Here is a 21784-nt window from a genome sequence, read left to right on the forward strand (position 1 = left end):
TGTCTGTTGAGGGGGCCACCCCCACTGCAGGGATGGGCTGGGGTGTCCCTTGAGCCCTTGCCCGAGCCCTTGCCCGCCCTGCTCACCCAGCGTGATGGGTTTGCTGTCCTCCTGGTCCGAGCCGATGCCCGTCCGGGGGCTGCTGCTCTGCTCTGCATCTGCGAGAGACAAAATCCGCTGGGGTGAGGCCACCCCATGCTGGCACCAGTGGGGGCTACCTGCGGGCTAACTGCCTCCCTCGCCGCTCTGCTGGACGGAGGAAACTGAGGCACGGTCTGGCCAGTGGCTCCCACCCTGCAGGTGTGCCACGACCGAGCCGGTACGTCCCCAGCCACCGAGGAAGAGCCACTGAGCGTGCCTCCCTGCGGCCCTCCCACCCGCGACAGGAACGGGACACCCCCGCGCTGCCATGCGGGATACGGGGCTGCTCCCCGCAAGAGGGAAACCCACGGTGCTCGACCCGCCCCTCGGCAGGGCGATGGCCTCCTGGCCCCACTCCTGCCTCCCTGCCTCCTCTCCTCCCTCCGGCCACTGCCGTGACCCATCCCTGCCCCACCGGGCAGCATCACCGCAGATGGGCATCACCCTCGGCACCCCGTGGCACCCCGTCCTGCCTCCTCCAAGCCCCCCAGGAGGGCAGCAGGGCCCCAGGGCAGCAAGTGCTCTGACCCCCAAAGCCCCCACTGTCCCCTAGCTCCATCTTAGCTAAAAACAACCCGGCTCAGACACTGAGCTCAGCGGCACCGGCACAGCTCGGCACGGCACGGCACAGCTCGGCACGGCACGGCCAGCGCAGCCTCTGGCTCCTCCGCCCCACTGAGGCCTGAGCTGCGCAGGAGCATCCTTCCTCCCCGGCACAGGCTGGGTCACGTGCCCCTCACCCGGCTGCTCCCAAAGCCCTTCCAAAACTTTTGCCATGTATTTCCCTCCCTCCTCATCCTTCCTCGGGCTCCTCCATCCTCTTCCTCCCACTCCTTGCACTTCGACTTTTCTCTTTCACAGGTTTGGCTGATGCTGGGAAAGGGCTGCGATGATCCAAACACCACCGTCAAAACAGCGGCCGCCACTGCCAGCCTGCCTGCCGAAGCTCAGAGTTTTTTTTCCTTTTCTTTCCTTTTTTTCTCTCCCTTTCTCTCCCCCTTTGGCCCGTGCTGCCCCCAGTCCCTTGCGCACGCGCGGCTCCCTGGGCGGTTATTTTTGGCTGGCCAGGCCAAGCCATGCGGGCAGCGGGACCGCACCGCTCCCCACTCTGACACCCCCGTGCGCCGCCTGCGCCACCCCCGGGGCCGCTTGACGTCGACGCCGAACTCAGCCATTTTGTCTCCCTCCCCAATTGCCGGCGTTCCTCCCCACCCTTTCCCTGTGCTGGCCTGGCAGCCCTTTCATGGCGGCGGCCCCGTGGCATCCCGCCCCAACACCGCATCCCGCCGCCAGCCAGCCCCGTGCCCGTGCGCTTGCCCATGCGCTTCCCCACACACTTGGCTTCCTCCAGGCAGCCATTTTAGGGAGCAGAAATTCCCCCGGCAACGGGCGCGGGGATTTTTTTCCCCCCCTTCTCTCAATTTTTCTTTTTTTTTTTTTTTTTTTTTCCCCCCATTTTGAAAGCTGCCACATGCCCGAGCGGACGGGAGCGGGCAGCGGGAGCAAGCGGGGCACAAGTGAGCTGGGGAAGGGGGTGAGCGGCAGCTGGGACCCCCCATGCGCCCACGGGCACCGCGCGGCCAGACACAGCCCCTCCTCGCCTCTTAAAACAACAAATCTCGCAGCGGCTCTGGAAGTGGTTAGCGGTGGAGCCCGGCCAAGGCACGGGGCGGTGTCTCGCGGTTACAGTCCCGAGGCCAGCCCGGCTCCCCGCACCCCCCCCCTCCCTCCGTCGCCTCGGGGCTCCCCGGCCCCCCGCTCGCCCCGGGGATGTCACCCAGCTGCCCGCTGCCGGGGGGCTGCTCGGCCGCCAGGAAGCCCCCCAGGCTGTGCCCACACCTGGTGGCCTCTGAGGTGGCCCGCGCGGCCCTCGCTCAGTCCGCAGGACCTCCCACGATCCCACGATTGCTCGCCCTGAGATACCCTGCACGCCCCACACGAACCTCTGCTCACCCCCAGATGCTCCAGGCCGATCTTTGCTCCCCCAGGATGCCTGGCACAGCCCTTTGCTCCCCCCAAAGCCATCCCAGCCTGGCCCCTGTTCCACCCCAGGGAGAATGGCAGGGCCACTCGCTCGACCTGGGTACCCCCCCCTCCACGCCCCCCCGTGTCCCTGTGCCCTCACACCCTCTCACCAGCATCACCCTGACCCAGCACTGCCAATGCCACCCCACCCACCCCTGTTCCCGGGGGGGGGGCACCCTGGGGGCCTTCCCCCAACCCGAGCACCCCTGCCATGGCACCCCACGGAGCACAGGGGACTTTCCCGAGCTCTGAGGTTTGGCGGCAGGACTGTCCTCTCCTGGCACTCTCGTGTCCCCACTGACAGAGGCACGCGGGTGCGAGGACGGGGGGCCACGGGCTCGGTGCCCCCCCAACTGCCAGCGAGCCTTGCGGCTGGGCAGGGCGAGCTCGCCAGCAGATTTCTGGCTGCCTCCTCCGGCGCAGCGTGGCCGGGCCAAACTCTGCTCTCACCGCCATGTGACGGCTGCCTGAGGCCGGCTGGCGTGCGCTAAAATGGCGAAGGGATCACCGGGCTCCCCGCCGCAGCCTCACTTCCCCCAAGGGATGCGAGGGACCAAATCCAGCACCCAACGGGTGGCGTGGCTGCACCGGGAAGGTGAAAGAAGCCTGGGGAGACACCCATGTCCCCCAGCTTCGCTGATGGGGGACACTCTGCCCCTTCTGCCCCCCCCCCCAGGGCTGGGGTGGGGGATGAAGGTGGGAGGACCCTGCCGCCACATTGCGAGGAGCCCAGGGGGGAGGGAGTTCAGTGCGGGGGGTCCCCGCAGTGCAGAGGGGGAGAGCACTTGGTGCCCAAACAGGTCGATCCAATCACTTTTAAAAATAGCAAAGTGTGTGCCCAGGGCCGGGGTGGGGGGGGCCAAGGACTGCCCAGGCTCCCAGCTGCACTGGCAGCCTGGATCGGTGCCACCCATTGAATTATGGATCCTCGGCACCCCGGCCCCGCCGCCTGGCAGGGTGCCGCTGGCCCCATGGCGACTCCCTGCCTGAGGCCTTAGCGTGTGTGAATGACACCGGGGCAGCGGGGGGGGGGGGGGGGGGGGGGGGCAGGGGGGGTCCCTGCAGGCTGGGTGCCCCCCTGGGGCCGGTGTGGCTGCGGGAGAGCCCTGGCTCTGTGCCTAGGCACTGACAGTAACAGGGCACGGTGTTACTGGCAGCGGCGCGGGGCGCAGGCGCAGAGGCTGGAGGATGCTCGTGGCTGGTGGGCCGCTGGCGCCAGCGTGTGCGGCCCAGGCCCCCGGTGAGGGCAGCAGCTTTCCTCCTCCTCCTCCATCTCTGCGAGTGATAGGGCAGGAGATGAGAGAGGGTTCAGCACTGCTGCCTGCAGGCTCCTGCCCTGTGCCTCAGTTTCCCCTGGGGCTGGCTCGGGGCTAAGTCCCCTGGGGAATTGCCCCCCTGCCTCTCCCTCATCAGCATCGAAGCCCCAGCACCTACCCCAGAGCAACGCACAGCTCCCACCTCCGGCTGGCTCCCCCCCACAGCGTGCATCACTAGGGCCCAGAGTGAACAGCCTGGTCAGGGTGGGGGGACACCTGGACACTTGGGGGAGCCCAAGTGATGTGGGGCTGGGCGAGGCTGCAGGGGTGTCTGCGTGTGTGTGTGATTTGGGGGTCCCTCCCTGCCAGACCCCCAGCACCCCCCACCCCACAATGGCCCCACTGGTCTGAGTGGCTCTGCCTGTCCTGCTGCCCGTCCCGCTGCCGGGCGGGCTGGGGTGGCCCTTACATAAAACCCGGAACAGACCCGCTTGTGTAACCTCCTTTATATAATACCCCGACAAACGCCGTGTGTGCTGGGTAAATCCCGGCTCAGCCGGGCCGGCTGGCGCACTGGAGGCACCAAACCCCTCCACCACGCTCTTTATAACGCCCTGCTCCCCCCCGCCACAGCCCCTCCACGGTGCCCAGAGGGCTGCAGTGCTATGAGGGGGTGAGACGAGTTTGCTGGGTCTCAGCCCGCTCTCTGCCAGCCCGCAAATGCTCCGGGAGCGGCAGCTTCTCCTCCCTCAGCTGAGCAAAACCCCGGGGAGGTCCTGGCCGGAGGCATCCCCTGAGGCGGCGGGGGGGGGACGGATGTGCCCCGCTGCCACGTTCTCCGGCTGCAGCCAGCTGGCCCGGGTGGGAGGCTGGGGAGGCGCAAGCACGTTGGCTGGCGTCTGCAAGTGAGCGCCGGCGCGCTGGGAGCGAGCGGGTTTGTCCTCGGCCGACCCCGGCCAGTGCGGGAGACGGCGGCGGCCGGGGGGAACCCCCCCAGGCAGGCAGCATGGCTGCCCCCTCGCTTGGCCCTGCCAGGCCTGGGCCACATCCAGGGCTACCAGCGCCCACAGAGGCGAGCGGGGACAGATGGCAGCGGACAAAGGGATGGGTGAGAGTGGGACAGACAAAAGGACGGCTGAGCCCCTCGCCCTCTCCCCCCTGGGGACCTCCCCCCCCCCCAGGGTGCTGGCACCCAGCCCCTGCACCCTGGACTGGGGGGGGCTGGGGGGCACCCAGGGGTGCAGCTGCTGGGAAGGTATGGGAGAGAGGAGAGAGGGATGGGAGAAAGGACAGAAAGGAAGGGAGAAAGGGAGGGAAAAAGAAAGAAAAAAGGAAGGAAGACATGAAAGTGGAGAGAAAGGGAAAGGGAAAGGAACAAAAGAAAGAAGAAAAGAAAAATAAGTAAAGAGCTGACGGCGGAGGGAGGGAGGGAAGGGAAAGCAGAAGGAAGGCAGGAAGAAGACAGGAGGAAAGGCAGGAGGGTGGAAGGGCAGGAGGAAGGACAAGGTAGATGGGGGGTCGGGGGACAACCCAGCTCTGCCGGTGCAACCAGGGGGTCCCAGGCCTGGGTCCCTGTCTGCCCTGAACAGACCCGCTGCCCTGTTGGACCCACTGCCCCTGCCTGCCCTGCCTGCCCTGCCTGCCCTGCCTAGGTGCCTGGCCCTGGGCAGCTGCTGGGGGCTGTCAGCATCTCGCTGCCCCACCAACCCCAGCCCCACGGCACGGCACAGCCCCATGGCACGGCACAGCCCAGCCCCTGGCTGTGGCACAGCCAGCCCCCCTACAGAGTCCCACGGGCCCCCCCATGGCTCCCTCTGACCCACACCAACCCATCTCACCCCCACACTGACCGCAGGCATCGCTACCAGCGCATTGTGGGAATCTCCTGCCCCAGGTCCAAGGTCTGAGGCCACACAGGGCTTGGGGGGGGCAGGTTCAAGCCCTCCCTGGGGCTGGACGATACCCCAGCACGGAGGCTGGCACGGCAGGAGACCGTAGGCCCCAGCTGTCGGTGCCAGCCCGGCTCGGGGGCGCAGCAGTAGGCTGGGGGGCTTGGCGGTGTCGATTCCCACCCCTCCATGCCCACGGCTGCCAGCGGGAGAGAGCGCCGTGGGCATCTGCCACCCCAGCTGTCCCTTGTCAGCTCGGCACGGAGCCGGGCGCCTGGCCAGGATGGCAACTGTGGCCCTGGGGAGGGCACAGCGCTTGCCAGCACGGGGGGACGGTGGGTGGCGAAGGCGGGGGACAGCAGGTGCTCGCGAGACGGAGCTTGCTCATCTTTTATTCATCGGGTGCTGAATGGCGCGGGGAACTGCTCCAGCCCCTTGCCCCCCTACCCCGGCACAACAGGACGTGGCACCCCGTGCCACGTCCCAGGCAAGCGCCGCTCATCCTGGTGCTGAGCATGGTGCAACTCACTTCACTGGTGACGTGGAGCTGGGGCTGCCCCCTGCCAGCTGGGCACTGCGGGGAAGGGAAGCCGGCTGGCTCCAGCATGCCGCCGGCTCGGCGCACTGCGGGAGAGCCGGGGAAGCCCTGACCTCCCCAAGGTCGCCGGCACATCGATCCAGAGAGCTCCAGCATGCCAAAACCATCCCGGCTGTTGCCGCCACGGGGCTCGCGGCGGGGCTGGGCACAGGGACGGCGGGTGCCCTGGGTGGTGACGCCGCAGGGGATGGGGATGGCTGGGCTCCCCGCACCCCGGTGAGCCCCCTTCCACCCCCGCCTCTGCGGCATGCAGCTCTCGGGGCAGGAACCCAGCCCCTGCCGCCTCTCCAATGTCTCATAGCCTTGTGCCCTTTCCCTGGGGGGGGGTGTCTCTCCTCCTGGACCCACTGGGCTCTGCCTATCTCACTCCCCTCAGCCCTGGCCTCCCTGGCTGTTTGGCTGGCAGCGGAGAGATATCTTGGAGCAAGAGGAGGGTTTGCACATGTTTATCTGGGTGCTGGGGGGGTTCTCCGGTCGGCCTGCCCGCAGGTGCCCAGCTCTGCCAATGGCAGAGCCCAAATATTGTGTAACCCATCAATCTCCTCTCGACCCTGCCGATAAATATTTGCGCGGGGGCTGGAGGAGCAGCGCTGCCTGGGGAAATGCCTGCTCCTCCATCTGGAGGGACCGCACAGACGTTTGGCACGGCCAGCCTGGCATGGCCGGCAGGCGCGCTCAGGACGAGAGCCCTGGCACGGGCTCCCCGGCAGATTGGTGCCATCTGCCTTGCGCTGCAGCCAGCGGCCAGGCTGGTGAGGGGAGATAAGGGGCTGCCAGGCAGCGGGAAGACGCAGATGCTGGCACGGTGCGGAGGTCCCTGCCTCTCTCTCTCCGGGCGCTCTCCCCCGCCAGCAGCATGGCCGGTCGTACACAGCAGCGTGCCGGGGATGCTGGGAGCAGGGTGCCACCCTGGGGTCTGCCGCCTGCTTGCCCTGGGCGCCCATCTGCTCCCACCCGGCCCTGGGGGGGGGGCACAGCTGGGCTCAGCCGCCAGGCGCTGCCAGGGGAAGCTCCCTGCAGGGCTGAACCTTGCCCCCCAACACTCTGCTGAGCAGATCAGCTGCGGGGTCCCTGCCGGCCCCGGAGCACCCCAAAGGGTGCGAGGGGCCAGCACTGTCCCCATCCTGCCTCCCCCCAGCTCCTGGAGCTCGGTCAGGATGGAGACGGGGTCCAGGAATGGAGGGTACTGGGATGGAGACACAGGGATGGGGGCACAAGGAGGGGGGTCCAGAGATGGGGGCTCAGGGATGGGGGTCCAGGGATGGGGGGGGCTACCAGAAGAGCAGTCCAGGGACAGGGCCGTGGGGATGAGCTTCCAAGGACGGGGGTGCTGCCATGGGGGTGCAGGTATAGGGGGTACCGGGATGGGGGTCCAGGGATGCAGGCTGCAGGGATGGGGGCACAGGGATGGGGATGCACGGGTGGAGGCACAAGGGCGATGGCACAGGGAGGGGGGCCCACGGAGGTGTGGCGTAGGGAGGGGGACACCGGCCCCCCCAGTCTGGCTGCTACCATCGGGAGCTGCTGGGAGGAATCTCTCTGTAATGCTTCGAAGGTCCTGGCACCATCGACTGGGGAGATTGATTACCATTTTACTGCAATGCTTTTGACTTTCACCAGCGACCTCCGAGCTCCCCCCCCCAGCTTCTCCCCCCACCACCCCCCCCCCCCCCCGCTGCACACCCAGCTCTGGGCTGCAGCGCCATCCCCTCCCCCACTGCGGTGTGCACAGCCCAGCCCTGCACCCAGCCCTGCTCACATCCAGCACCCAGTCCTGCTCCCAGCACTGCACCCATTCTGCACCCATCCTGCACCGAGCCAGCAGCCCGCCCTGCCCGCAGGGGTACCGGGGGCTGCAGGTGCAAGGCAGGGTGCACCGGGGGCTGGTGCTGTGGTGCTGAGTGCTAGGGTGTGGACCCAGAAGTCCGGCATTCCCCTGCACCCTACGGTGGCCCCTCCAGGGCCAGTGGGGCTGGGATGGGGCCTCCCCGCCAGCCTGGCATTGCTCATGCCTCAGTTTCCCCATGTGCGCTGGGGGGGGACACAGAAAGCCGGGCGGGTCTTCCAGGCAGAGCGGGGGGGGGGGTGTGTGTGTGTGAAAGAGCCAAGCTGGCCCTTGGCATCGGTCTGAGGAGGGTCCAGGGGCTCAGCACCCCCCAGGCTGCCCCCGACCCTGAGCAGGGAGAGCAGGGCCTGGGGGCTCCTCCACCGCCTCCCCTCCCCGGCGTTGCCAGAGCAGCGGCTGGGAAAATTCTGCTGACACCAGCAAAACGAGCTGGACGTAGGCGGGGGAGCCGAGAGCCCACGTGCTCTGGCCTGATAATGGGGGGCTGCAGGGAGCCGGAGCTGCCCGGCCAGGGGGGCCCTATACAGGCGAGATCCCTGCCGCAGCCTCTTCCTGCTCACCCCCAAAGGGGCTGGGGGTGCTGGCAGGGGGCCTGGCTGCAGGGTGAGAGGTGCAAAAGGGGAAAAGCGTGCAGGAGCGAGCAGGAGCGAGCAAGCAGGCAGGAGTGAGTAGGCAGGAATGAGTAGGCAGGAGCGAGTAGGCAGGAGCGAGTAGGCAGGAGCGAGCAGGCAGCGTGCTGGGCAGGGAGGAGGCCAGCACACGCGTGGGGCCGTGGGGGACACCCGGCGCACCCCAAGCAGTGCCGTCACCTGACCTGGCCGTACAGTGCAGGGTCCCACTGGGTCAGCGGCTGCCCCAGCGTCCCTCCTTGCCTCAGTTTCCCCACCGATGCAGCAGGCTGGATAACCCCTTGCTAGCCACAGCCCCACAGAAAACGCCTCCTCCTGCTGACCGGGGCTGGGGCAATGCCCAGCGCCCGCCCCACCGCAGCACCCAGCACCCCGCAGCACCCCGGGGGGTCCCACCCCCGGCACTGCTGGTGCCACTGGCCCATCCCGATCCCCCTTAACTGGGGCACAGGGCGACCTTAACAGGGAAAGTGAGAGGCTGCCAGGCCTTATCAGAGAGTATTTACAGCCGCTGTGTTCCCAATTAGACAGTCAGGTGACTGCGGCTGCTGGGGACCCAGACGCCGGGGTCAAGGTCGCAGCTGGGAGGGGGGTGGCAGAGGGACAGCCACCTCCCCTGGAACACCCCCCCGGCTGGGGAACCTGCCAGCACGGGCACCCCAATGCGGCAGGCCAAGCAGTATAGGGGACCCCATTGCGACTGCTCGGGGGGGGGGGGGGGGGTGTCCTGTTCCCTGCCATCAGCATGCCACCACAGGGCTCCTAGTCCAGCGTGGGGGTGCTCCCAGTCCAGCCCAGTCCAGGGTACCCCCAGCCCAGTGTGACACAGTACCTCCAGCCATGCCAGTGCAGTGTGCCCCCAGTCCAGCCCAGTATGCAACACGCCCATCCCAGCCAGTATGGGGTGCCCCCAGCACGGCACGCAGCACCCCAGTTAAGCCCAGCACCCCATCCTAGTTCAGCCCAGCATGGCCGTGTCTCAGCCCACTACACAACATCCCCCTACCCTGCCCAGCACCTGCTGCCCCATCCTACACAGGGCACCCCCACCCCAGTCAGTGCCTGGGCCCCCCCCGCCCCGTCCCCAGCACAGTATCCACCATTCCCAGTGCACTGCTGGGAAATGGTGGCGCCAGGCACCGTTGGGCCCCATCCTGCCGCTGAGCAGGTGAGCCATGTGCGTGGGCACGGGCGTACAGCGCTGGCACCATGCACGAACACATGCTGGGAGACGCGGCTGGGCAGGCAGGTCCTGGCTGCACGTGCGTGTGTGACTGCATACGTGCACACCCGCCGCCCCCCCCCAATCACCTGTGCCTCCCACCTGCCCGGGGTCCCACCTGGGCTCTGGGGCAGGATCTGGACCCCAGCTATTCACCGGTGGAGGCTTGGTGGTCCCCTCCCAGCACCCTGCCTGGGACTCGTGGCTCCCTGGGGAGTGTGTGTGGGGGGGTCTCGCATGCCTGTTGTGCCTCAGTTTCCCCAGTGACACCCAGCGTATCCCACCGCTGGCCAGGCAGGGGCAGAGCAGTCTCCGGCTGCCCATGCCCACCATGATGCATGGTGCTGGCACCCCCTTTCTTGGGATCGCTGGCACTGCAGTGCCCTCCACGGTGTCACTCCGTGTCCCTGGGCCCCAGCCAGCGCAGGGCGAGGAGCCAGGAGCTCCACGCTCCCCTCGCTGTGGTGTTGATGGGGACGGGCTCTCGGGGCCGGGGGACATGGCTGGGGGGCATTCCCCAGTGCTGCGGGTGTGGGCAGGGGGTTGCTGCCAGGACCGTACTGATGTCCTGGTCCCTGCGCACCTGGGCAGACTGGCCTGGCCGTGGGGGAGCCACGAGCCCCTCAACCGCCCCTCGGGGCTGCATGTCACAGACACCCCTGGCTCTGCATCATCCCTATGAAACCGAGCCCTGCCCTCACCCATGGGGATCACACAGCGTCTCCCTGGGCTCCTCACCCGCCTGGGGGTGCCAGGGGATGTCAGGGTCCGTGGGGGACCCCAGCTGCTGGGAGGGTGTCTGTGCCAGCATGTCACCAGCCAGGGACGGCAAACCTGCCTGGATAAAGTAAGATCTGACCGAAGCTACTAGGAGCTTCCCCTTCCCGACACGCGAGTCGGTGGCGAGGACGATGACTTAGGGACCTAATCCTCTGGAAACTGCCGTCTGCCCTGCCCACTGTGCCTCAGTTTCCCCTTTTTCAATCATCATGGCTTCAAGAGCGGGTCTGACCCTCCCTCCTTGCTGTAGTCAAACCAGCCCGGTTCTCCCAGTGGGTCTGTGGGACCCCGGGCAGGTGAAGGGCAGGGGAGCAGCATCCCCCTGGTGCGCAGCAGGAGCTGCTGGGGTTTGCCCCCGCTGGCATTATTGCTACCCCCTCCCCAGCTGGCCTCGGCAACTCCTGTCCCCACCTCGGTCACCTGCTGAGCGAAGGGCCAGGACTGCAGCCCACGGCAAACTGGCACTGCTGGACCAGCTCCAGCCCTCAGGGGATGCGCCAGGAACAGGCTGTCCCTTCCCCTGCCCACGCCACCCACTCGCTCCTCACTGCGCCGCCGGCATGGGCAGCCACCCCTGGCGTGGGACGCGAGGTTAAAACCCCCAAGACTCCTCTCCGGGGATGCCCAGAGCCAGGAGCATCCGCAGGGACCACTTGCCTGCTCCCCTCCCTGGCATGCACCTCCCAGGGCAGCCAGGACCTGTCCCGGCTGGGGGGAGAGGGGCCGCATGGCCAGGGTGGGGGGAACTCTCTCGAGCAGCAGTTTGGAGGGAGGGGGGCACTGGGCTCCTCTTTGCAAGGTCTGCAATGGGAAACATGTCCCCGAGCAGCATCCCTGAGCCAGAGCCAGGGATGGGATGGACATTGGGATGGGGGGGGAAGGTGGAACAACCCCCCCTCAAGGGAGCTGGCTCTGCTGAGGATGCATCCTGGATCCGCCCCACAAGCGGACGAGCACCCACCTCTCTCACGGACGAAGTAAGCCAGGTAGAGATCGAGCTCCTTGACAGAGACGCTGATGTGGTGGGGCTGGACGCAGAGGATGGGGTTAGTGCACTGGCCCGACTTGACCAGGCGCTCGCCATCGGTGCTCTCCAGGGGGATCCCTTTGAAGAGGATGACCATGACCAGGTCCAGCCGCCACACCTTGTCCGCCTGCCGCAGGCAGTCGATGCGGCGCATCTTCCCCTTCTGGTCAGGGTTGGAGAGAACGCAGCACGAGGGCTTCTTGCCTGTGATGGAGAGCACGAAGTCCTCACGGCACTCGGGCCGGATGTCCTTGCGCAGCTTGGCCAGGAGGCGCGAGGCCCATTTCTGCTTCACCTCCGGCTTCTCGCTCAGTAACTCATCTTTCACCGCCCTCTCCTCGTCCTTTGTCATCCTCTTCTCGTGCTTCTTGAAGTACTTGCGCTTGCGGGCCTGCAGGTTGAACCAGGTGTAGGCGAAGGCCCGGACGTGGGGAAGCAGTGCCTCGATGAAGGGGTGGAACTCATCCTGCGGGAGCAGAGGGACAGGCGGTCACTCCCAGCTGAGCCCCCCCTCCAAACCCACCCTGGGATGGCTGGGGAGCCCAAGGGGACCTGCCGCAGACATCCCCACCAGGTTGCATCCAGGAGGAAGAGCTGTGGCAGAGATGCGTGCCCGACGGGGACGGGGAACCCCTGCCCACACAGCGGGATCCCCCCCTCCAGTCCCGGCAGCTCCCCATAAATCCCACCGGCTGCAACGCTCCCAGGCCAATAACCTGCTGGGAGCGGCTGCGGCATACTGGAGCTGACAGCGCCGCGGAGGAGCCGGCACTTGCACAAGGCATGCCGCCTCAGCAGCACCCGGACCCTGTCCCCTTCCTGCCCGCGCGTGCCAGGATCTGCTCCCAGCAGGAATCCCGCCTGACATCGCGCCCACCAGAGCCGCCGTGCCAGTGCCAGGCACCACCAGACCGCAGCACCCATGGGACAGGTGTCCCACACCCCCAGCATCCTGGGTGCTCCCGCACAGGCTGCGGCTGCCTTGGACCTCTCTGCTCCCTCCTGACCAGCAGGAAACTCCCCCAGTTTGCCCCAGTTGCGGCCAGCCTGGCGGCTGGCACCCGGCCCGGTGCACAAGGCGTGCTCTGACTGCCTTTTTCCATTTGGCGAGTGCTGCTGGATGAGTCCAGCCCCAAAAGAAAACAAGTAAAATGCATCCCCCTCCCCCTCCCCTCCTTCCGGCATCCCTTCCCCCCCCCCCAGTTTGGAAAATCAGTGCTTCCTGGCGGGGGGGGGGGGGGCACAATCCCCCTGGGGGACGGAGAGGTGTCAGGAGCCCTCCCGGTGGGGATCAGCACGGCTCGGAGAGGGTCGAGCATCCCCATGAGTGGCCAGGGTGGCAGCAAGCTGGTCCCCGAGGGCAGGATTTGGTGCTTGGGGTCCCTCACAACAGGTGAGGAGGAGGAGGAGGAAGGAGCCCAGCTCGGTGCTTGAGTCCTGCCAGAGGCTGCCAGGGCCAGGCGGGTGGGGGTGCTGGGGGCAGCCATGCTGCAGCCCCCATTTGCAGGGCTGTGCCCGGGTCTGGGTTACTCAGCAGGGAGGGTACCAAGGGCAGGCGCTGCTCCCAGGAGGGACCTAGGGGGAGGCCGTGGGGGCAGGAGCCGGGGGAGGATGGAGCCCTGGCAGTGGGATGGGGTGACGGCCCCACTCCTCCCAGGGCAGCAATGCCATTCCCCGGCTGAATCAGCCCTGTCCCAAAATGACCCTGCTTGGAGGGAACAGGGTCCCCTGAAGCAGGGTCCCAGCAGGGTCCGGTCCCACGCGGACCCCACTCCCACTCAGCCCCAAGTCCAGCACAGACCCCATTAACCCCAAACCAGCCCCTGCACAGCCACTACGACACCCCAAACCCATTCCCCCGGCACAGACCCTGCTAACAGCCAGCGCAGGTCCCCCAGCGCAGGCCCTCTGGTGTCCCCTGGACCAGTGTCCCCCGCACAGACCCCATGGTGACCTGGCACGAACATAACAGCACAGACCCCCCACCGTCCCCTGAACCCAGCACAGATGCCAATAACCACCAGCACCAACCACCAGCACAGCCCCACCAAACCCCCAAAAGTCTCCCCAAGCACAGACCCTGTTATTTGCCAGCACAGACCCATCACCCCGGCACAGACCCCGCCATACCCAGGAGCTGACAGCTCCTGCTCCAGACCCAGCTTCACCAGAGCCATGACCCCACGGGTGTCCCCCCATACCCCACAAGGGACAGGTGACCCACCCTTGCTGGGGAACCCATCCCACACGTGGGGACCCATCCCTGCCTGGGGGACTCATCCCCACTGGCTGCTGCTGGGGGCGGCTGCAGCCCCACACGGCCGCAGGGTCTGGTTCCCTCCCCAGCAGCAGCCGCTAATTCAGTGCAGCTGGGCAAGGGCTGGGCATGTGTCTTAAATCAGGGAAGAAGGTCAAAGAAAAGTAAGACAGGAGCCGAAAAAAGCAGCAGCGAGTTCCAAAAACAATACTTGGCTGGGGCGGTGGGCGGCTGATCTTCCTTGGTGGCCAGTTATTCAGACGAGCCCTACAAATTGCTGCCATCCCCCAGCCCCGCCACCCTCCCCAGGTGCCGGTGGCAGAGCTGGCTGCAGGGCTGGTGGGGGTGCACCGCAGCATTGTCCCCGTCCCTGCCCTGTCATTGGGCAGTGCCACCCTGGGCACCGCTGCAGGGATGTCAGGCAAGAACCAGGTTATCCCTGTTGGGGGAGGGAGCACCCTTGGGTGCTGCTCACCCTCACTGCGAGGGCCAGGGGATGCTCAGTGCCCTGCCACAGGGCGACAAGCGCAAGCCCCAGTTTCTGCGGGGCTCTGAGTAGATGCCGGCTTTGCCCCCACTCGCCACGGTGCCGAGGACGTTCAGATCTCACTTGGACCCATGTCTGCAAATGCCCCAAAACCGGCTGCGTGCAGAAGCCCCTACAGCCCTCGGTGCCCCTGAAGCCATCGTGGCCACCTCCCCCCGCCCCCCCCCCCCCCCCGGATTACAGCGGGACGGGAGCTGCACCAAAAGCCGATCAGTCCCTCGCCAACTTTCCCTCCTGCCGGGCTTATCCCGGTCCGAGATGCCACGTGGAGTTAAGCTGCTTTAGTGGGGCCAGGCGAGGGCGGCCGGGGGGCACCAGGACAGCTGGTCGGGTGGGACGGCTGCAGCTGGGTGCCAAGGGGACGAGCTAGAGGACTTGGGGACTATCCCCGTGCCCTGCATCCCCGCCACACCGCTGGCACCGTGCAGCCAGTGATCCCCTCGGCCGGGCACACCGCCCCAGCTGACACCGGCCAGCTTCACGCCCAGCTCCGCTTTGGAAAGCAAAGGCAGGGGATGCACTTTCCGTCTGTCCCCGTCCCCGATCCCCGCCAGTCCCCCCCCGCCCAGGCAGCAGCATGGAAACCGGCAAAGGGCTGGTTAAGTGTTTCTCCTGCTGTTTTTCCTTTGTGGGGCTGGGAAGCAGAGACGTGCTGCAATACCCCAGACGAGGCTGCTCCCGGGGCATTTCCGGATGGGAATCTGGCAGCAGAGCCTGTGCTTGGGCCCCATCCAGCCTGGGCTTGTAAAGCCCTGCGACCCGGGGAGGAGCATGCTTGTGTCGGGGTGCTGCCAGCCCCGACACAGGGCCCCCCTCATGCCCCCTTCCAGGGACTAGTGGAGCGCTAACTTTCCATGAGGGGAAACTGAGGCACGGGTCAAGCCTGGCTCTGTCCTGGCGTCAATCCTGCTATGGAGCAGGGAGGGGAAGGAGTGATGCTCTGCGCAGAGCTGGGCATGCCATGCCAGGATCAACTCCTCTGGCAGCCCGGGTTTTAGCAATGCCAGGGAGCTGAGCGGAGGGCACAGCTGAGGCGCTGCGTCTCCCCGTGCTCCTGCCCATCCTCACTGGCTTGGCCGGTGCTGGGGCTCCGCACCCCGGCTGCTCAGCCATGGTGGGTGCCTTCCACCCTGGGGACAGCGGGGGATGCTCTGTGCCACACAGGGACACAGTGCCAGGCGTGGGCACCATGGCTGGGCACTGTGGCACGAGCTGGCTAGGCCTCCGAGCATCCTCCACTGGAGCACCTTGTCCAAACAGGTCAGGTTGGGTGAAACAGCCTGAATTTTCCAATGGAAAAACGTTTCCTCAGGAAATTCCCTAGCAGTTTTCCCAGGGGAGGTGGGTGGGTGGGAGAGGAGGAGGGGGACGGGAAGGGTCAGTCACCTCGGCAGCGGGTTTTGCTCTACACATGGCATGGCCCCCACCGTGGGCCGGGAGCGATGCGGGGTGACCTCGCTGCATCCTGGCCCCGCGGGGACCACACAGGGTTTATTTTATGAAAGGATGCTCAGCCTCCCCAGCAGCCAGCCACACACCTCCAAACTGCTGCCGGCTCCCACGGCCGCTGCTCCTGCCAGGTCCCGCTCCCCGCAGCCGTGCGAGCCCGGGCAGGGGCTGGCAAGTTCGGTGCCGGGCGCCGTGGCCCCATGGGAAACCTTGGCACAGTGGCGGGGGGAGATGCAGCCAGAGATATTCTGGTAATCCTGAAAATCCCAAAATCCCAGTACCCAAAAGGGGCACGGCAGGGACTTGCTCCTTGCGCCAGCCTCAGTTTCCCCTTGCCGGAGCCCGCGGGTGCCCTCGGCACGGACGAAACGCTCTCGCGTGGCTCCAGCAAAGCCTCCGGTAGCTGCTTCTTAACTGTTCGCTGAAGCAGCTCTTGGTAATAAGTTAACCTGGTAATGAGACCTGTTGCCGAGACAGATGCAAATGATTGGGAAGTGCTCATTAGAGGAGATGGAAGGAGGCACTTAGGCCCTGAAAAGCACCCAGCCCTTCCTGGGGCCGGTGCTGCACCGTATTAGAGCCCATTTTACAATAATTGCTCCAGAGGAGGAAATCTATTTGGATTCATCATAAAGTATTTATTAACAAGAGCTTATTCATAATTTTTCCTGCTCATTGGCATGGCACGGCCAGGCTTCCCGGCCTGCTCGGCAAGTCCTAATGAGGCTTCCCCAACCCTGGAGAGCGGCACCGCCATGCTGGGGGGGTGAAACCTTGGCATGCCGGGCATGGGGCAGGGGGAAGGAGCAGCTGAAGCTCCCAGGAAAGCAGCCGGGGATGGTACGAGCTGTGCTGGCCTTGCCCGTGCACATCCAACCCTGCGGCGGAGCAGCCTGTGGGGCAGAACGGGCCGTTGTGGCCGTGCTCCCCCCCCCCGGCTCCCGGCAGCAGCAGGGTGGGGACAACCCAACCCCGTGCTTGCAAAACCCCTCTGGCAGCCCACGTTGGGACACGGAGCCCCAGTGCCCGGGGCAGCCCGGCTGGCACCAACGGAGCAGGCGGAGGTGAAGGCAGGATACGGTTCAAGCTCCCTGCAGCTCCTCTCCCCAGACCCTGGGGTGTTTTTCTCCCCCCCTCCCAGAGCCGACAGCATCCTCCAGCCAACATCGGCGCGTGGCTCAAGGCTGTGTACGGGCCGGACCATATCCACAACGTGCTCTGCGTGCAACCACCATTGGGAGGGTCAGCCAGGATGGTTGCAAGGCCCGAAAGGGGCTCCCGCACTTCAATTACTGCCTCGATGCTCAGCCCCGCTCAGGATCAGACTGGGAGGCAGCAGATGGGCTATTACAGCACCCGCTGCCCACCACGCGCCTGGGATCATGGTGGTCCCAGACCCTTGGCCGAGTTGCCTTGGGCTCCACGCGCTCAGAGCTGCCCAAAACCACCCCGCTGGGTCCTTTGAGCCATTGCAGAGCCGCCCCGAGGGCGCTGCGAGCACCCCGTACCGGGCCGGTGCCCACCTGCCTGCGCCTACGTGCCGGGACAATAGGCAATGCCGGCGCTCGCCCTCACAGGTGGTGCGGCTGCAAGCGGGGGCACGGGGAGCGCGCCGAGGCCGCTGCCGCGGGTCACGCGAGGCCGCGGCAGGCAGCGAACCTGCCAGTTGCTTTGGAAAACAGCACGAAGAAAAGCAGCTCTCTTTGCAGCCCCAGGCTGAGGTGCCAGCGCTGCCTGGGCCCGCACCAGCCGGCACAGACCTCCCTGGGGAGGCAGCAGCGCCGGCAGACAGCGGCCAGGGGTGGCCCCGGTGGCGTGAAGGTGGGAGGGGGGCTTCTCTGGCAGTATGGCGCGTGCCCCAATCCTGTGCCCATCACCTCGCTTCTGGTCTGCCCGCATGCACTCTCACCTCCAGCAACAATGGGCATTGGTGGTCCCCGGCTTTGTTAAATACACCCCAAAGCGGGGAGCGGCGTGCCCAGGGTGTGGGGAAGGGGTAGGGACGCCCCGGGGATAGTACCCAGCAGCGGCACAGCCAAAGCCGCAGAGCCATGAGGGCACTGGGGAGGGAGACCTGGTGGTGGGAGCGCCCGGGGCCACTCGCTGCCTTCCTACAGATGCACTCGGATCCCCCGGGTGCCTCAGTTTCCCCAGGTGCCGTCTCTGCCCATCCCCCTTGGGGTGTGGGAGCCGACGGCTCAGCCACTTCCCCGGGGTGACCCCACCTGCCCCCAAGGTGAAGCGCTGCCTTTCCAAAGATGGGAAAACTGAGGCACGGTACCTGCCAGGCCAGCCCGCAGGAGAGGCAGGATGCGACGGCAGCTGCTGGGGTCTGGGAAGAGCCCTGTGAGCAGCGCCAGGGGAACGCGGAGGGGACCAGGCCCACGGCCAAGGAGACATCCCCCCACCCCAGGAAGCATTCCGTGGCCAGCAGTGCCGGGGCCACGTGGCTTCCCAGCCGAACCCCCCCTGGGGCTCCAAAGAAGGGAAATGTTTTATGGAACTGGAAGAAAAAAAAAAAAAAAGCTTTGCCAACAGGTCCCGGCACTGCCAGCTCCTCCGCCCGGCCTTGTGTCAGTGTGGGGCCCCGGGGGTGGCCCGCTCCCCCCAGCCCCGCTGCCAGAGCACAGCGGGGACTGCGGCTATGGGGGTGGCAGGGCTGGAGTGGTGCCTGAGACCCAGTGCTTTACCCACCCCGGACCCCGGGGTCCCGGCCGGGGAGCTGCTGGCATGTGACACAGGGACAGTGCAGCGCAGAGGGAAACTGAGGCAGGACAGACACCCCGGGGCCATTAGCATTGCATTTGCCCCAGGGAGGGCGGGCAGCAGGCACCGTGGCTCAGCGTACCCCCCCAGCACCAAGGAAGCCAGGACCAGGCTGGGTACCCCCAGCCTCCCCAGGCTGAGCACCCCCAGCCTCCCCAGGCTGAGCCCAGCGCTCTGAGCCTGGCTTTAGCCCCTGACGCAGGAGGTTTTATTTCCCTCCCAACATATTTTTAGCCCTGCCTGTTCCGTCCTGGCCTTTCCGAGGGGGATTAATTCCATCCTCCCGTCACGCACCGTTAAAGGTGCGGGGGTGCAGAGAGGGGTCCCCAACTCCCTCCCGGGGGTGCCCACCAAGGTGGGGGGATGACACTAGGGGTGCCTCTGCACCCTGTGATGGGGAGCACTGCAATGGGCTGGCGGTGCTCACCCTGCTGCAAATCCAATCCCGGGCGGGTTGGAGCAAGTCACCGGTTAAAAATAGCCCCAGCCTTTCGCCGAGGAGCCGGCGACCTTGTGGGAGGATCGGCTGCCCCCGGGGCCGTGGCGGTGAAGAGTTCACAGCCCCCCCCACCCAGCACCATCACCTTTGCCACACCACGGACGCAGCAGTGGTTCAGCCTCTGCTCTGGCATTGTACTGGTTCCCTGGGGGTTGGGGGTACTCTGCCTGGACCCTCCACCTAGGAATGTGGAAACTGAGGCACAGGGCAGCGACAGGATCTCCTGGAGAGCAAAGGGAGACGAGGGCATTGTCCCCAAAGGCTCAAGCACTGCCCCAAGCGTGGCCAGATCCTGCACCCCGAGCGATGAAGGACAGAACTGCTTTAACAGGGGTGGTGGTGGTGGGGTGGAGTTCATCCACTTTCGGCCGCTCAGTAGAGCCTTCCTGGGGAGAGTCAAAGGCTGAGCCCAGCTGGGCCCTATTTCGGGAGGGTTTTGGATGCCTCCCAAGTGGCAGGAGCGGGGGCTGGCCCGGACAAAGGGACTCTGTTTGGGACGTTGGGCTTCAACAGTGCCCAGCGCGGAGGCTGGTGGCTGTGGCTGGTCCCCTCGTCCCCCACACAACGAGTCAGCGCCCAGGACTGGTGCAGGGGGGAAGGACCCCTCCACTGCACCGGGTGCCATTCCCGACCTGGAGGTAAACTGAGGCACGGGGCGGGACTGTCCTTGCCTCTCGGGTTGCCGCTGTAACCGCTAAGTGACACTGCCATACCGTGGAGATGGCTGTGCCAACCTGCCTCGTGACATGGAATCCACCAGCCACCCACCCTGGGCTACTTGCCCAGGCTGGCCCCAAGCCATCCTCTGGGGGAGTCCAAGGTCCCTGAACGGGACTGGACGCTCCGGGAGCCAATACCCCAGCCACCGGCTGCATGGCAAAGCAGAAGGAAACCCCCCCATCAGGCCAGATCTTGCCAGCTTGACGCTACGACGGGGTGCACCGGGGTGCCGGCGGGGTGCAGTGATATCAGCACCACTGGCCCCGGGACTGGGGGACCTCCTGTGTCACCCCCACTGCCTGCCTCAGGCTCTGGGGGGCTTTGGAAAAACCCAAGGTTTGGGGCCCGTGGCACCGTTACCAGCCTCCGCACGCTCACATGCTCACACGCTCCCCGCACGTGTGTCCATGTGCACACCGATGGGTGCTGGGCACAGAAACCCCGGGGACAGGGACCAGCCGAGCAGGCAGGGTCCTCACCACGGTGATGCCGGGCAAGCTCTGGCCAGCTGGCTCCTGTCCCCATCCCTGCATGGGACACGGCGAGGCTGCAGCTCGGCCCCAGCGCTGCTGCCAGCGACTCCCCTCTCCAACCAATTCACCACCACAAGGCGAGGAGGCTGGTGAGCGTGTCCCGGTTCCCTCCGGCGGTACCTCAGGATGCGATGCAGTCATCGCTAATGCATCTGGACTCATTTACGGGGATGAGAAAATGTTTCCAGGTTTCCCACAAAGTCCCATTAAGATCCCAGTCCCACTCTATTTTTAGTGCCCTCATCAACAACGCCTTCCTCAGCCACCCCAGCGCTCCAGGGCCCCGTGGGGCTGGCCAGGGCACCCCAGGCACACGCCCGCCTTTGGGGGGGAGCTGAGCTGCCCCAGGACCAGGAGGCTGGAGGGGGCGAACCCTGGCCCTGCGTTCCCCGACCCAGCAGCTTTGCGCACATGGGTGCAACGGGGATGCCCCAGCCCTGCTTTCGCTTGCGAGCAGCTGAGGAAGGAAACCTGGCGGGAAACAACAGCGAGAAGGCGCCCCTGGTCACTGCCACAAGAGCCCCAGGCCGTGGGACCCCGCTCACCGCTGAGGATGGAGAGGGGACAGCGGCACCGGGCATCGCTGAGTGGGACCGGGCATGACGGCAGCAGCGCATCCCTGAAGGGGCAGGCTCACGCCCCGCGGCACCAGTTTGTCACTTGGCGATGGCCGGTGGCTGGCCCAGCCAACCCCCCCGTCCCGGCAGCACCTCCCCCCCCACAAGAGCGGGTGCCCACAGGGCTCCCCGTGGAGCCGCTGAGGGTGTGCACGGATCCTGCCCTCGGCCCTGCGCCCTCCTGGGCTATCTATAGCCATGACCTCAGCGGGAGCCGGGGCAGGCGCCCAGCCGCGCATCCTCCCTTCTTGGCAGGGCTGCCGCCACAGCCCCCACCCGGTAAAGAGCCGCCGCCAAACTGAGGCTTTTATCCCGTACGCTTGCTAATCCCACGGGATTTGGTGTCAGGGGCTGCCCATGGGCAGCTCGCAAAGGCCGTTTCCAGGGGGAGCTCAGCCAAGCCATGAAGAACGACAGCCGGCAAGGGCAGCCGGCCGTGCTGGGTGTCACAGCGATAGGTGACGGGGTCTGACCCCGGGGAGCTGGATGAGAGGGGACGTGGGTGACCCAGCTCTGAGGAGGTTGAGCAGGGGGATGTCCCCGCGTGGGCAGGGGTGACCTGAGGACGCTCTGCAGCTGCACCCCGCAGGCGTTGGGGGTCACAGCCTCCTGCTATTGCCGGGGCGGGGGGGTGGTGGTGGTGGTGGTGGTGGTGCAGGGAGGGACCTGCTCGCTCTGCTGGCTGCCCTGGGGGAAGTGGGGAAGGGGTGGCCCAGAGGAGGGGAATTTCCCCGGCTTTTTTCTCCAACAAACTCCTCGGCTTGTGCAATTAGAGAAATTTGTTTAACAAACTCCCTGGGGAGCGGAGCGGGAAGGTGGGGTGGCGCGCGGCCAGGGGCGCTGCTTGTACAGGCCCGCTCCCTCCCCGCCTGCGCCTTTGATCAGCAGCGCGCTTCGCCGGGGGAGAGGAGCGGTTCCCTGCAGCCAGACGGCGGCTAGAGCCGTGCTGTTCCGCGGGAAGGGCCTCAGCCCCCGCGGACGTG

The 21784-nt window shown here is 66.4% G+C and overlaps 1 protein-coding gene across 8 annotated transcripts in view; it reads right to left on the reverse strand.

Annotated features, from left to right (window-relative positions):
- NFIC (nuclear factor I C) overlaps positions 1–21784 on the reverse strand; it is a 46112-nt gene that overhangs the window by 13711 nt on the left and 10617 nt on the right. For all 8 annotated transcript variants that reach the window (XM_054805165.1, XM_054805159.1, XM_054805161.1 and 5 more), the window contains exons 2-3: positions 11348–11879; positions 87–158 (exon numbers count right to left, since the gene is read on the reverse strand). In XM_054805165.1, the coding sequence (XP_054661140.1) occupies positions 87–158; positions 11348–11879 (604 nt within the window). The remainder of the gene's footprint in view (positions 1–86; positions 159–11347; positions 11880–21784) is intronic.

This window comes from Grus americana, chromosome 28 (genome assembly GCF_028858705.1).
Source record: "Grus americana isolate bGruAme1 chromosome 28, bGruAme1.mat, whole genome shotgun sequence".
Lineage (NCBI taxonomy): Eukaryota > Metazoa > Chordata > Aves > Gruiformes > Gruidae > Grus > Grus americana.